This window comes from Lagopus leucura, unplaced genomic scaffold, assembly GCF_019238085.1.
Source record: "Lagopus leucura isolate 7727_CA_CO unplaced genomic scaffold, USGS_WTPT01 Super-Scaffold_100001, whole genome shotgun sequence".
Lineage (NCBI taxonomy): Eukaryota > Metazoa > Chordata > Aves > Galliformes > Phasianidae > Lagopus > Lagopus leucura.
Window position 1 is genome coordinate 9,754,957 of NW_024962262.1, and position 15,989 is coordinate 9,770,945.

The window sequence follows — 15,989 nt, forward strand, 5'->3', positions numbered from 1 at the left end:
AAAGGTAAATCTTTTACAGACATTAGATCTGTAAATAGAATGTATCAATTTGAGTGAAGCACTTAACATATTTTTACGTAATAATCAGAGGACTTTTCAAATGCAAAGGAGTAAATGCTCAGAACACGCTGGTCTCAAGCCTCTTACATTTCAGTAAACAGAAATAAGCTTAAGGCCCTCATCATTTGACCATCTGAAGACTGCTCTAAAAATACTGGCTATGGAGCAGTTTTCCAGCAGTAATGAAGCAGCACAGACAAGACTCAGGTGAACTACAAATTTGAGCACATCTTCTTTTGAAGTCACATCAATAGCAGACATGTGCTTTACCTTAACGTCTTCCTTCTAGAGATACATTAAGTTTTACATAGTCAAACATTAGTAAAAACAGCAAATACATCTTAAGGACATACAACACAAGAGATACTTACGATGCCAAGATTTCAAGAGCAATAAGTTTATCTTTACTGAATGTGAAACAGTTGAGAATATTAACCATTTTTGATGCCGGGACTGCCACTATTTTCTGACAAGCAAGGAAGAAAGAAAAGAACATATATAAAAATAATGCAACAATAAACTGAGAACTTAATAACAGCAATGTATTGTGTACGTCACTAAATGTTTAATATTCTTTTCCTCTAGTTGAGAAGGAGATTCTATGTGCATTCACACTATGAGACCATAGAAAGAGAGATGAAGAGACAATTAAAGGGCAGCTGCTAATGCACACATCACAAATTTAAAACGAGATTAAAAGAGAGAACATCTTCCTCAAGATTATTGCACAAGAACTTACATGTTGCAAAGCTTTTATTGCCTTGAGCTGTGGTTCAGCCCAGGAGAAGTATCTCAGTAACTCAACAACCTGCATCAGAAAGATCATCATTAATCTTTTGAGTATATCAAAAATAGTGCTAAGAGCATCAGTGTGTTCTTTACATTCACAGAGTAAGGTGTTATACAGCTAAATAGACAACTTTGTCTGTAATGTTTGACTGTAATGTTTGATTACCTCAGCGTCCATCAGTACCTAATGCTCTTTTTACATCCAAACAGGCTGCTAACTAATCCAGTGTTGCGAAGGGAAGACTTTCTATTAAAGTATTTAAAACACACACACATTCGTCACTATGCATTTTTATCTATGCACAATTCCCACAGTACATAGGAAGCAGAAAAGCAAACAAAAAACTGCAAATAGGACCAAAAATCACAGAATCATTTAATTTGGAAGGGACCTTTAAAGGTCATCTGGTCCAACTCCCATGCAACGAACAGGAACATCCACAGGTAGATCAAGTGTTCAGAGCCCCACCCAGCCTGATCCTGAATGTCTCCAGGGATGGTGCATCCACCACCTCTCTGGGCAACCTGTGCCAATGCCTCACCACCCTTACTGTAAAAAACTTCTTCCTTGTATCCAATCTGAATCTCCCCTCTTCTAGTTTGAAACCATTTCCCCTTGTCCTGTCACAGCAGACCCTGCTAAAGAGTCTGTCCTCTCCCTTCTTACAGCCCCCATTTAGATACTGAAAGGCTGCTCTCAGCTCTCTCCAGAGCTATCTCTTCTCCAGGCTGCACAGCCCCAGCTCTCTCAGCCTGTCCTCATTGAGAAGTTCCATGCCTTGCTTGGCAGCAGCTGTATACTAGAAACTTTAGAAAATCTATGCAAAATAATTCCAAATTCCATGATTATTTTCCCCAATTTTCCTCATGCAAGAGGAGCTAAAATGTAACGTGTTTGATAATACAAAAGAATTTAGAACTATTTTAACAGACTCATGTTGATACAGTAATGAGGAAATAAATCTCTTCAGCTTCAGTATGACTGGAGATACATTCTGTATTACTGAATAGACAAAACCAACAGCTCCCATTAAATTTGCAACTGTGTTGACGTTACCTGTTCACTAGAGAAGTATCCATGGACATATTCAATAGCTTTTAATTTGTACTCAGTCAGTACAGCCTAGAAGATGCATAAAAACAAAAAAGACACATAAGTAGTCCTCAAAAAACTATAATTACAGCACAGTCCTGTTAAACAAACCTACTAATCTAAAAAATACTACATTTGACCTTGCAAAATGACATTTACACCATTAACTGCAATATTTCTAAGTGACTGCATTCTCCTTAACTAAGGGAACAGTGAGAACCAGAGAAAGGTCATTGAAATTTTCTGTTTAAAAAACACTCCTTTTAAATTTCATTTCATACTGCTTTGGTTTAAAGCTACACTGAAAGAAAAATACTATTCATTCTCATTTTTTACATTTTTACATCAACCTTATGTTAAAGATAATACAGATCGTTATTCATACAATCTCTTTGTAGATCCCTATAAAACAATGAGCTGAGTATCTTACTTCAGTGAATTTATGGAGAGTGGGAAACAAGACTGCAACAGAATGAAGTTCATGATAAAAGTTTGCTCCAGGGGGCTTTGTTGTCTTACCATAGCCCTAAAACCTGCCCCTGTTCTTTCTTTTTTTCCCTTCTGCTTCCACACAGATGGAAATGAAGGTCTTTGTCACTGCAGTCTGCCTGCAGGAGCACAGGTGCACAGAACCCACTTGCACACTGTTCAAGGTAAACTCCCATACCTCTTTATGAGCCTGAAACTATCAGAAACGCTGAAGTCAGAGAAAAAATGCACTTCTCTCTTCATTCCTTTTTTTTTTTTCTTTCCCTTCCTTCTCTTTTCATATTTGTGGGGAAAAAAAACAACCAAACACACAAAACTAGCACGTCATACAGCATATAAAATGACAATTGATAACTTCATAATAAGAGAAAAAAATGAAAAGCATTACTCTGTTTTGCTGTACATAATTTTTTTTTTTAATTATCATAAATAAGCATGGAGAAAGATGGCACTAAAGCTGCACATTAAGACGTTTAAATACTTTGTTCCTGCTAATTGTAGGAGTGAAAGCAGAACGTATAACACAATTGACTTGTGAGTCACACAATAAAGAAGGCTCCTCCACATGAAGGTTAAACAAAGCAACAAAGATATAGCTGAAGGTTACACTGAAGCAGCACGGTTAGCATTAAGACAGCACAGCACTGATGCTTAGATGAGCAGTAAATGCAACTTACAGGAATACAGGCAGATGGCATCAGGAAATACAAACACCTGACATCCCATGCCAAAAACCCTTTTCTCTGCAGTATTTAGTAATCACAGAATGTATTCTGAAGGGCTGCAATGCAGATGTAACACTTGAGACACTGCTCCCTTCCTCCATCAATTCTCAGAAAAAGTCCTTCACGTGCAAACTGTTCCCTGATTTTATCCCCGTATTTCCCATGACAGTCCTCAGGTTAGGAGGCAAATCCATCTCCTGGAATTATTGTGTCACATCCTTAGCTGGTAATACAGCATACATATATACACGTATATGCCCAATATCCAACCTGCTTTATAAAGAGAAGTTTATGAGAGTGACCTTATATAATACGCCCACAGGTGCCTTTATGCCAGCAAACATAACTGGGGCTTTTGTGCAAAAGCACTTTGTACCCCAATTCACCCAAAAGAATAACTTCAACCATGGCCACTGCTGCATCTCAAGCAGGAGCTGCACCCTCTGGTACCATAACACACTGAGCAAGTGATCCCTTCTGGACAGCCCCTTGTAAGGACAACACCTGGTGCATACCCTTCCCTTCCACACCACAGCAGCTTTAGCAGGACACATACCAGCTCTGTGATGTTTCCTCACCTCTGCTTAACCTCCCAACTAGTTATCAAGGCTTGAACTTCCCACACAAGACAGAACCCATGCTTCCATTCATCTCTCAGTGATCCTAAAGAATTCTGACACTTATTTTTCTGTTTCCATTTCCATCAGTTAGGAACTGCCCCAGCTATCCATCTCCAACTTCCCTTTCAAAAGCAGAGCTCCATGCAGAATGAAACATTAGCATCTGCCAGGGAACAGGAGGGCAGGTCTGTACCTCTGCCTTCTACATCAAACAAGTATTTTGCTCAGCACTTCTGTAACAGGAGACACATCACCAGAGTTCAGAACACGGAGCAACCCAGAGGAAGGAAACGCTCATGAACTGATGGAGACATACATTTCAATATGGCAAGCAGAATGCAGCCCAGAAACTCCCCATGGTGTGTGATTTATGTGTTCTGTCTCCTAAACGTATATATGAAAGGTAGTATATAAAATAAAATACATCTCATGTTACAAGCTCACTACTTCAGCTGGACTAGCCAAGCATCCCTTCACCCTGACCAATGTGCTGATAGGTTATTCTGGCTTTTATTACCATTTAAAAGCCATGATAAACATATCTCAAATAAGCATTCTCCAAGCACATCTTGTTAGTTCGCTAACAGTGTGGACATGGGCTCAGTTTTCTGAGAAAATAAAGCTACCTCAAACTGAGCAAGCACAGCACAGCTGCCACATACTGCTGTACGCAATGAGCACGATGCACCTGCAATGCCGGATTATGGTTTTCCAAGCTGAGGTATAATTTAGTCTTTATTTAAGCCTCAAATGATAATTACAGTACACAATTTAACATGGAACATTCCTCGAGAGGAGTATTCTACCACCAGATGATTAAATTAACATGCAAAATGAAAAATTACCTTTCTAATTTCATCCAGCACGGTTTCAAATGATTTCTTATCCATCTTTATTAGTTCACTCAGTGCAGGTATTTGAATAGAGGGAAAAACAACCGCAAAAAATAAAGTTTAAAAAAAAAATCTAAATCAAAGCTTTCAACGAAAGCCTTTATGTGGACAGAAATAAGTAAGTTTAAAAAGAAAAAAAGGTTAAAATAAGCAGCGCAAGGCGATAGGATGGGTCCCTCAGCGCTGCGGGGGCAGACAAAGGCACCGCGCCGGGCGCTGCTCAACGCCCCACCACAACCCGCACCCGGCCTCCGCACGGCACAGGGCCGCTCGCAGCGCTGCGGGAGGAGGTGGGCAGGGCAGGGCAGGGCAGAACAGGGCAGCGAGGAGGCCGAGGCAGCGGCAGAAAGACGGCCGCAGGGATCACTCCCCTCAGCACGCGGCTCCGAGGCCCGCGCCCGCCCGCAGAGCGCTGCCAGCAGCCATAGCCGCGCCGCCTGCTGTGCTCCAGCGGCCGCAAAGGCTGAGCGCGGCCGAGCGTTTGGAAGCGGGACTCAGCAGCACAACAGACAGGAGCCGGGGCGAGGCGAAGAGAGAAGCAAGAAGCTCTACAGCCCGCACTGCCCGCTCCGCCGGCCCTGCGCCTGCGCTGGGCGCACAGCTATGACGTCACAGGGCAGCTCGAAGGCCCTTCCCCTTCTTGGTCGTCTGTAACAGTGCCTGAACGAAATCGTGGAGCTGAGAGCCAGTCTCGAAGCTTTTCCAGCCTCTGGGTGTCTCTTCAAAACGCTATGTTCTTCCATGGGGCTTCTTCGCTTTTTCTTCGCCCCACAGCCGCTCGGCGGAGAGCAAGGCACAGCTTCGGACAGCCCAATGTGCGGAGGTATTCCCCCCCTCAGCCCTTCAGGCCTGGGTGGGGCTGTCACGTGGCTGCCATGGCAACGCGGCCCGCCCTGCCGCCATGAGGCGGAAGCAAGCGGCGGAGCCGCGGCTGGTGATGGCTGGTGCCGTGCTGGCGCTGCTCGGCCTCCTCTGGGGCTCGCAGGTGGGGAGGGGCGGCTTTGGGCTCGGGGTTTGGCTGCCTTTCTTCAGCCGTATGTGGGGAGGAAGCTCTTATTTTTTTTCCTTTTTTCTTTTTTTTTTTTTTCTTTTCTTTTTTTTTTCGTTCTTTGTCCGCCTCCTGTTCGCGCCTTTCCCGCTCTAGGGCTGTTAGGTAGTAGTTTGTATTCACGGCTTTGCAGCTGTTGTGAGGTAAATGAGCAGCCGGGCGATGTTTTGTCAGGGAATGCCAAATGAACGCTGCTTTTAAGAGTGTGATTACTAATTGCGAAGTGACGGACCCTGCCTGCTCTCTTTGCTGTCAGGCTTCCTCCCTGCTCCGCTGTTTCGTTTATGACATTCCTCCCCTGTGCTGTTCCCAGCCCTGTTTGCTCAGGGTACCCCTGTTGTAGCCAAGCCGTTAACAGAAGAGCTGAAAGGTGTTGTCCCCAGCCGCTGCCACTTTGCTTCTTCATGACTCTGCCCTGGCCCTTCCGTGCCCGTGTGCAGATCTCTATCCCATGCTCACCCTCTTCTCCCACCCCTCACCTGCAAAAATGCAACCTAGAAGCAGCAGTCTTTTCTCTGTTATGTTTCAAAATGTATACACTGCATTGAGCCTTGCTGTTCCTACAGTCTTAAGCTTCCTCATTTCTAAGACGTTTTCCTTCTTCATGTGCACTTCTTCCCTGTTTTTGTTTGTTTTTGTTTTTCACATTCCACTTCCAGAGCTCCACAACGCAAATGGCTTTATTACCTCATTTGCAGTTCATCAGAGCCATAGCTGCAGACCAGCTTCTCTTTACCTTTCTAACCTGAGTAATTGAGATTGGATATTAGGAAAAACTTCTCAGAAAGAGCAGTGGAGCATTGGCATGGGCTGCCCAGGGAGGTGGTGGTCACCATTCCTGGAGGTATTCCAAGAACCGTGTGGATGTGGTACTGTGGGACGTGGTCAGTGGGCATGGTGGAGATGGGTCACCTGTTGGACTGGATGATCTCAAAGGGCTTTTCCAACCTAAACAATTCTGTGATTCAATGAAATCCACTTACGGTGCTTCAGTATAAGTTACTTTCTGTTGCTGATTCTTCTAATCTTCGTATTTGTTGATACTGGATGTAAGCAAACCCCACTGTTGTGGAATCTAACTGCTAACAGAGACATATTTTTGTATTTTCAGATGTTAAAAGCATTTGATTACTTCTCTTCTTGGAAGGGAGATGGAGAGCAACAGATGTACAAGTTGGACATAAGCTGGCCTAAAATTCCAGAGTACTTCAGTGGCCAAACATTTTGTGTTGCTGTTGATTCTCTTCACGGTTTGGTCTATGTGGGACAGGTGAGTGAAAATGCTAGATTTCTCTTCATGTTAATCTAGTGCATTTTTGCCTTCAAAATTTCTGCTTTACATTAAAGATTATTATGTTGTATACCTATGATAATTTTATTATTTTGTTATCCATTTATATGTCTGTATATATACTTTTCATATGTGCATTTTACATATACATAAGGAGTTATGATTACATATATCTGTAAATGTAAATATGCACGTATCATTTGTAGCTAGTGTAAAAGGATATTTACTTTTGTATATAGAATATTTTATATGTTTATATAAATGTGAGGCTAAAACATGTACATAGGTTGCTCCGAAAGTAATACCTCCTGCTTACTTCTGTAAAAAGAACAAGAGAAACAAAGGGCAGAATAACACTATTTGATAGAGCAAATTCAGAACACTGTTTCTCAACACAGTCACCACCATCAACAGTGATGAACAAGAGCCTGCATGCTATGCTTGAAAAAATCTGCACAGCACAGGTGACCACTATCACTGTCTCCACTGCTGAAATGCTCCACTCACTGCCTCACTGTGTTCACGTCCACTGTTTGGGCTCCATAAATGCTCAGCAAGAATCAATGAATGTCTGGGTGCCACTTCTTTTCTGCAAGGAATAATTCAGTGCTACACCTTTGCTTCAAATGCACTTCCATGTCAGACACCATTCTGTCAGACCACCCCTCTGCCACCATCTGCTGCACAGCAACAAAATGTAATGCAGTATGGATGGGAAGGTTCAACTGTCATGCCACCAACATCCTGTCTGCCTTCTGACATTGTAGGTCAACAGAATAAGACAGGAGGCATTACTTTTGAAGCATCCCGTGTACTTTCCAGTAATTTTAATATAATAGCTAAACCTGCAAAGTATATAAAATGATTATTGTATTAAAACTAGTGACTATATAAGGATATTGATCATTTTTTAAAGCAGCTCTGGGAGAATACTTTTGTGCTTTTTTGAAGTATGATTTTTTTTCTGGTATGAACACATGATCTAACTTAACTGAATCACAGTAACTTCTTTTCTAACTGCAGTGTAGAATGTAGTTCTGGTGTAGATGACTGGTCCCCTTCCAGCCTCTGTCCCATGAAATCAAAACCATATGGTTACAGTAATTGGAATTCAGTTACATGTGTTATCCTGTGCCATGTATTTGCATCTTTATTCGTGGCTAAGATGGTCCCTCTGGGACCATCTGAAAGGATTTAATTATGGAGCACAGCGTAATTCAGTACCATGCAGTTAACCAGTACAGTTAGTTTTTTGTGCCTGTATTATGCTTGCATTTTATTTGTGTATTTTTCATCAACCACTTAAAAACACAATTCAAAGTGCAGGTGCTTGGCTGCTCTGAAAAATTGATCTCAATGTGATTTAAGTTGGAGGTCTAGAATGATTGGCAGGTGTTAAATTTAGACCCTTCTCTCTTTCCTTTTCTAGCTGGAAAAAGTGATAACTCTCAGACAAGTGACCTTCATGATCCATGAAAGACTGCAAAAAAATAACGAAGAGGAATTTTCAAAAGTATCATTACTTGCTTAATTTGTTTTATTAATGGATTTTTGTTGCTTTTTCAGAGGGGAGATGATGTACCAAAGGTGCTTGTGTTCTCAGAGGAAGGCTATTTTCTTTACTCCTGGAATGATACAGTTGAAATGCCTCATGGTATCTTCGTATCGAACACTGCAACAGATAGTTCAGTATGGATCACAGATGTCGGATCAGGTAAGCACTGTGGAGATGCAGGAAATATTAAGCAGGGAAAAAATTGCAAGTTGTGTATAAATTAAACAGCCTTTTTATTTAAATAAGGCTTTCAGATAACTCTGAAACAAGTTGGTGTTTTTTCTTGCCTCGAACAAACTAGTCAGGTGCTGCATAAAATACTCTGAAGGTTCATGAATAGAGCTGTGTGTCTCTTTGTAGCTTCTTCCTTTAGCAAGCACTTTTTCTTCTTGGCAAAGGAGAAGAATCAGGGATAAAAATACCTTGTGGCTGTGAAGCTTGTCTTTACTTATAATTAGTGACCCTAGTATGATGGAGAAGTACTGCTATAGCCTGTGGATTCACTAACCCATAGTCATATTCTCACTGTGGAATTTTACTTGTTTTGATCTCACTTGCAATCATCAGGTTTTCTTTTTAATCTTCGTAATCAGTTGTAATACTTCTCATTTTGTTTCTTAAGATATTTTTGCACTTTTTTTTTTTTTTTTTTAATTATCTTCAGGGAAATATGGGCACACTGTGAAACAGTACAGCCCTTCTGGTAAACTTCTGCAGGTGTTGGGCACGCCAGGTAACGCTGGTTCAAGTTTGAATCCCCTACAATTTGATCAGCCAGCAGAGGTCTTTGTAGAGGAGAGTGGAGAGATGTATGTTGTGGATGGAGATGGAGGAATGAATAACAGACTGCTCAAACTTTCCGAAGGTATGGAAAAATACTCTAAAAAACTAATATTCTAATTATTGATGACAAGAAGCTGAGGGAGTTTATTTGTTCACACTTCAGGGACAAAGGCTAAGGTGGGTTTTTATCCCTGTCTGCAGGGTACTGATGGGAGGGTATAGAGAAGGGTTTGCACGTTTCTTGGATGTTCTCTATGAAGAATGAGAAGCAACGAACAAAAATTGCAAAATGAGGGAATTCCAGTTTGATCTTGGGAGAGAAAGATTCATGATGGTGGTGATCAGTCAGTGAGTAGTTTGTCCAGAGAACCTTTGCATTCTCAACCTGTGGAGATACTGAGAATTTGATATCACCAACCTGATCTAATTCCAGGTTTTGATTTGTTACCAGGACCGGTTCTACTTTTAGAGCCAGGTTGAGCCAGATGGAGGTGCTTTTATTCTGTGATTCTAATTAACTTACTCATACTCTCCAGCAGATGATCAGTGCTGGTTAGGGCGATGAGTCGGGAGCCTGTGCCTGTCTGCAGCTGGGGAAAGATTGAGGTGTTACAGTTTCTCCTTTGCACTACACCACCCACTTCATAAAACAACCAGGTGACATTTAACATGCAAAATGATAAATTATTGAAACTCGGAATAGACTCAAAACTGCCAGGTAACAAATACAGAACATGAATTCAGTAAACGAAGAAGTGTGATCATCACTGAGGTTTGTTTTTATTTATTTTTAATACAGTGCTTAACAGAGTCTTGACTATGGCTCCCGTGCATTAGTGGCTGCATTTCTGTTACCTTGATGCTGAAACCACTAATTGCAATCCAGTAGTTACTGCACTAGTTGCAGTATTTTTAGTTTCACGTATCAAGGTTTAGAAATACCATCTTTTACAAATGACTAAATAGCTTTGTAAGGGAATGACTTTAAGCTGAAGTTATTTTCTTTTTCTTTTTCTTTTTTTTTTTTTCTTTTTTTTTCTTTTTCTTTTATTTCATGTGGTGCCTTCTGCTCAGATTATAAAGAGATATGGCTGAGTGGAGAAAATGGAACCGGTATTGGCCAATTCAAGATCCCTCACAGTGTGACAGTGGACCCTTTTGGACGGGTAAGGAATAAAAGAAGGACTTTATTTTTTACCTGTAGATGACTCTGATGGCAGCTGAATTTGAACAATGCAAAAAATCATATTTGTTTTCCTTGACCTGCTGTGCTTTACAGTTTTCAACGTGATAGCAGTCATGAGCCAAAGTTTTATACTGAAGATTCTACTGAGGTGGATGTCTTCAGGGTTGATGCAAGAGTCCTGACCAGATACTGTTTGTTGTTGCATGGATGTTGGAAATGTTCCTTATATACTTTGTAACAGGCTGCCATTGTGGGAGCATAGAAGAATTTTGTTCTGTAATAGATAACTGCCCGAGCACTTAAACTTCTTCAGGGGACTCCAGTTTCATATTTGGAAATTCCAGATAAGCTTAAGAGAATGGTAAGACTCTGGCTAGGTTGTGAGCATCTGTCCTTTTCTACATGTACCTCAAGGCATTCAAGATTCTACTTCTTCCTGATCTAAATCATTATGTAGTTTTTGCATTGCTGTTCTTAATACTTTTAAGGGAAAATAAGATCACTTGGCTGCATCTTCAGTCACTGTTTTCAGCCGGTTCTGTAGATGCTGTCTGAACCAGAATAAGAAGTGATTATAAAACTAACTTATTTGCCAAAACTGGGGGTATGGGAGAGAGAAAAGATACAGCAGCTTTGTGTTGCAGAGGAACAGTGAGTATATACAGTCAAAGACAGCAGTTATGATGGGCTGAGATCTTATTGCCAAAGTGGTGTTGGTCATCAGCTTGGGTTGAAAACCATTGTCAATTCCTAAGAAATCTGAGAATGCTGTAGCAGTATTTCATTTAAAAATAGTGATGAAGGATCCCAGGTAAACTTGTTTTTTCTTTCCTTGTGGATGATGTCCCAGAAAACTGATGAAGCTTATTTACCTGTCAGACAAGTTGTCAACAGCTAAAATGTTCATGATAATAGAAAATGTGAGGCTTTCAGTGGAACTGGCTATTGGTATTGCTACCTTACAGTGTTTGTGAACTCAGCACAGGGTGAACAGAGATAAGCTCCACAAAACTGAGGAGGCAAAAATGTGCTGAAAATGTCATAGTACTGAAGTTGCTCAATATTTGTAGTAGTATTAAAACCATAATAGTGTCAACAGATGCAGTCATCGTGGGTCTGGATCATGATAGTACTGCTGAGAAACAAATGTTTAGCAAGAGACAGACCAGTGTTTCTAGAATTTAATAGGTGTGTATATGTCCTCACTGGAGGTGTGAATATATTACCACTGAGCATACCCATGTCACAGCTACAAAAGTGAAGAGAGGGCCTTGATTTCTTTGCTAAAGTACTTTAAAAATAATTGCTGTACGTGAAGAGTTTGTTTGGAAGTCATACCTACTTATTCAGCTTTGAATGTGAAGGTATGTTCTTCCTGGGTACTACTTCTTTTTTTTCTTCGAGATACTTTGCTTATGCAAGAAACTGATCTGTTTAATTTGTTGTAATTGTGAACAACCATGATTTTTGTTCTTAATAGGTTTGGGTTGCAGACAGAGACAACAGAAGAATCCAGGTTTTTGATAAAGTGACAGGGGAATGGCTGGGGGCTTGGAGCAGCTGCTTTTCAGAAGATGGACCCTATTCTGTCAGGTATTGCCAAACAGTTCTACTAGAACCATGCAAGCACATAAATAAAAGGTATATATTGTGAATGATAATGTTGATAATTAGTGTCTGATGACAGGTAGTTAACCAGTTTAACTAATAGGGAGCTGGGCCTGATAGTGTGCAAAGGTGTGTGCAGATGTATCCTGATATGACAGCAGAATTCTGGTTTTATGACAGGCCATATGGATTAAAGTGTGGAAATTGGAATTTCATTTTGAAGTTCTTGTATTTTCTTTGCTGTTGCAGCCTTTTACAGGAGGAAATATGGGTCTTTACAAGGGTGATAGTGATAGGACAAGGAGGAATGGTCTTAAACTAAGACGGGGGAGGCTTAGGTTAGATATTAGGTGGAAGTTTTTCACTCAGAGGGTGGTGACACACTGGAACAGGTTGCCCAAGGAGGTTGTGGATGCCCCATCCCTGGAGGCACTCAAGGCCAGGCTGGATGTGGCTTTGGGCAGCCTGGTCTGGTGGTTGGTGACCCTGCACATAGCAGGGGGTTGAAACTGGATGATCAGTGTGGTCCTTTTCAACCCAGGCCATTCTATGATTCTGTGAATCATTCTATGAAAGACTGTCTTGAATGAATTTTCAGTAGTAATTTAACTTGTCTCAGGGAACAGCAGCACATAAAAAGAGGTTTACAAGCTAATTCTTTTACTGCGTTAGGTCTGTTGTAGCATTCTAAAACTTCAGTGTTTAAGTGGAGGTTTTGTTTGTTTTTAAGTGCATGGTTGTGTTAATGTGAGATGTCATGTAGTGCATCATTCTCTCTTTCACAGATTTACTGGCAATTACAAGTATCTGATTGTAGCTCACCTGAATACCAACCGTTTGGCAATCTTGGCAGCACCACCAGTTGGCGAAATTGGGGACTGTGCTGTAGTCAGCACAATCCAGCTGGCAGATGAAACCAAGCCACACCTTGTAGATGTAGATGTGAAGAGTGGAGCAATCTATATCGCAGAAATTGGAGCCCAGCAAGTGCAAAGATTTGTACCCTTAAGTTGATGGTTTCCCACAACTACTGTGGCACAAGCTGTATGACGTGTAAGACCTGTGATCACATTTCCTTGAGTTTTCTGTAGCTTGTGTTTCCTTAGCACAGAACATTGTGCTCAGAACTCTAGGGAGAAGAATTTGTTCTTGCTGCAGTTCTGGAGAAGTACTTGGTCTTGAGCTGTTAATTTGAGTAATGCAACGATGGCTTTTCCTTTTGTTTCTGGAAAGAGGAAGATAAGTGTCTTTATTTTATACAATTTTGTAAACACTGAAAAATTTATTAATCGGTGTACAGAGCTTCATGTTGGGGCTCAAATACTTGGCCTGTTGTGTATGTTGTTAAATGAAGGCCAGAACTGATCTGAGGGAAGTATATAAATGATTGATTTTCTGCTAGTCAAACACCTCATTATAACATTTCTTTAGTTGTTGGGTTGTTTTTGGATGTTTTTTTTTTTTTTTGTCTTCGTGCTGAAACTGCCCAGCTCTGAATACAGGGATGCATTATGGTGTTGAGAGATGCTGCTGGATGCTGGTGTCAGTGCTGACACTGGGATCTGCCTTGGATAGCTAATAATATCTGCAGTGAAATGAAAGTTTTCACTTTCAGCTGAAGCAGTCAAGCCTGTAATAGGCTACAGTTAAAATGACATCAGGCATGTCAAACTAAATTAAAAGTATATGCACAGCAGCCACATACTAATTCTTAACTATGTCTGTTCTTAATCTAATTTGATTTATTATCAGGATGAGTTTTCTGTTCAGTGAGATTTCACAGTGGAACATATTGGAGTTCAACTCATTTAAGTTGCTCATGGTAAAGAAATCAGAGTTTGCTAGGAAACTCTTAAAAAGCATTTGGGGCCTTGGAGACATGATTCCCACCCAATGTTATTGAAGCTCAGTCAGTTAGCAGTTGTTTTGATTTGGGATATTTTTCTTCACCATTTTATATTCTGCACTTAGACTTTCACTGCCCCAAAGAGACAACTCCATTAATGTCTAGATTTTCTTCCTTTTGAAGGACTTCTTAACAGATGTCTCCAAACTCTGTTCTGAAGAAAAACTTACTTTTCTGAATAGGAGCACCAGTGTAGTGCATCTCTTTCCCTTCGCAGTCCAGAGTGGTTCTGTTTTCTTTCCATGCTGCTATGAGATTTTCTGTTAGTTCACTTTACAGCGCAGAGGGAGGTGAGTACAAGAATGGAATTGGTAAAATAGGGCTTTCACAGCCCTAGAGTGAGTCACCCAGTACTTCTGTAAAGCCATGGTCACACATTCCATGTTTATCTACTAGGTTTTCACAATATCTGGGAGGATTTCTCCTGTTTCCACACAGTAGAATGTGTGGGACTAATTTAATGCTAAACTAATAAAAGTGATTCTTTTTTCTACTTCCTTGGGAAAGAATAAGGGAAATGTATTAATTCTGAAGGTATCCATGTTAATGAATGTCATTTAAAGCAAATGCATCTTAATTTGGCAGGCTTCAATCTAAGATCTCAACATTTCTGGGTGAGCAGATGGGGAAGTTGTCCAGAAAAGCCAGATTCATACACTTTCTTTTTGAAGCAATTCAGTTGTGAACCTGATGCCTTGTGTTCAGCACTATTTGGGATTAATGCACTACATGGGCATCCCTGCCCACAGTAGGGGGCTTGGAACAAGATGCTCTTTAAGGTTCCTTCCAACCCAAGCCATTCTATGATTCTGTGATATAAATGCTTTGCTGCTGGCTGGATCAGCAATAATAAAGGCAGATCTAACCTGTCTGTGCACGTGCCAGCCCTGAAACTGGGACTTCAGCAAATGTGATCCATCATTTGCATGGTATTGAATTTCAGCTAATAAGCAGTGTTTATTAGCTGAAAAGGTAGCAGTTCTTCCTCTTGACCTCAGCAGATAGGGCCACATAGCTTTGACGTGTGTTGTGTGGATTTTCTAACTAGGTCACCACTAGCTCAGGGATTTCTGCTCTTTGTGCAATCTAGCTATTTCTCACCTACAGAAGGTGACATTACCTTTAAAAATATTAATATAATTAACTATATTTGAGCATATCTTGATGCTATAAGGGGTCCAAGCACGTTGATTCTTTCTCATCCTTATTTATTTTCTCTTTGTTCCATTTGAAGCAAAACTAAGCTTTCTGGAAACACTCTTCTGTGTTCTGTGGAGGAGTGTAGTGCACTTCTGGATGTTGGCAAACAAGTTAGTTATGCACATTTCAGTTTGCTGTGTGGATGTTTTTAAGAGGGCTTTTGCAGCACCTAGAAAAGGGGAATATTCATCCTATTTTGTTTGAATTTACTGAGATGGGCCATGGTGCCAAAATAAGCCTTTCATTCCAGGATTGGGTATGTGTGATAAGGGATGTAAATAGCATGAGATCCTCAGACTCCTTTTTCACTTTTGTGTCTGTGGCCAAACTGCAAAAATGATATATGCACTTTCTTATTCTGTGAGGGTCTTCTTATGTATCATCTTAAAACTGATCTCTGAAAAATTGTGTAATAGGATGATTTGGTAAAATAAATTGTGAATTTACCATTGTGAAATATTTTGGCTCTTTATTTGTTTATTAATGTCAATGTGTTTTTGTTGCAGTGCATTACTCGACTCCACTAAATATGGAATCCAAAACACTTGAATGTTGATATCAGAAATAATTAGATACCTTACTAAAATGGAATCTAAAATTTCATGTTGTCGTTATACATTACTTTATACATTACTTGTTACTTTATACATTACTATTTTAGCAGGCCACTTTTTTCATGCTCTCACTCCTGTATTTAAAAAAAACAAAAAGCACACAAATGTCCCCCAGATGTTTTCATTTGA

General features: G+C 40.5%; 2 protein-coding genes across 3 annotated transcripts in view; one reads left to right on the top strand and one right to left on the bottom strand.

Moving 5' to 3' along the window:
- PROSER1 (proline and serine rich 1) overlaps positions 1-4,949 on the bottom strand; it is a 20,861-nt gene extending 15,912 nt beyond the window's left edge. For both annotated transcript variants that reach the window (XM_042867487.1, XM_042867486.1), the window contains exons 1-4: positions 4,622-4,949; positions 1,907-1,972; positions 800-868; positions 432-526 (exon numbers count right to left, since the gene is read on the bottom strand). In XM_042867487.1, coding sequence (XP_042723421.1) covers positions 432-526; positions 800-868; positions 1,907-1,972; positions 4,622-4,666 — 275 coding nt within the window. In that variant the 5' untranslated portion in view covers positions 4,667-4,949. The remainder of the gene's footprint in view (positions 1-431; positions 527-799; positions 869-1,906; positions 1,973-4,621) is intronic.
- On the top strand, positions 4,838-15,703 carry NHLRC3 (NHL repeat containing 3). The gene is given in 10 exon segments (XM_042868544.1): positions 4,838-4,927; positions 5,046-5,172; positions 5,175-5,461; positions 5,463-5,654; positions 6,829-6,987; positions 8,575-8,722; positions 9,228-9,428; positions 10,421-10,512; positions 12,013-12,125; positions 12,926-15,703. Coding segments are annotated over 10 exon segments (1,638 nt in total). The 3' UTR covers positions 13,155-15,703.
- The last annotated feature ends 286 nt before the right edge of the window (positions 15,704-15,989 follow it).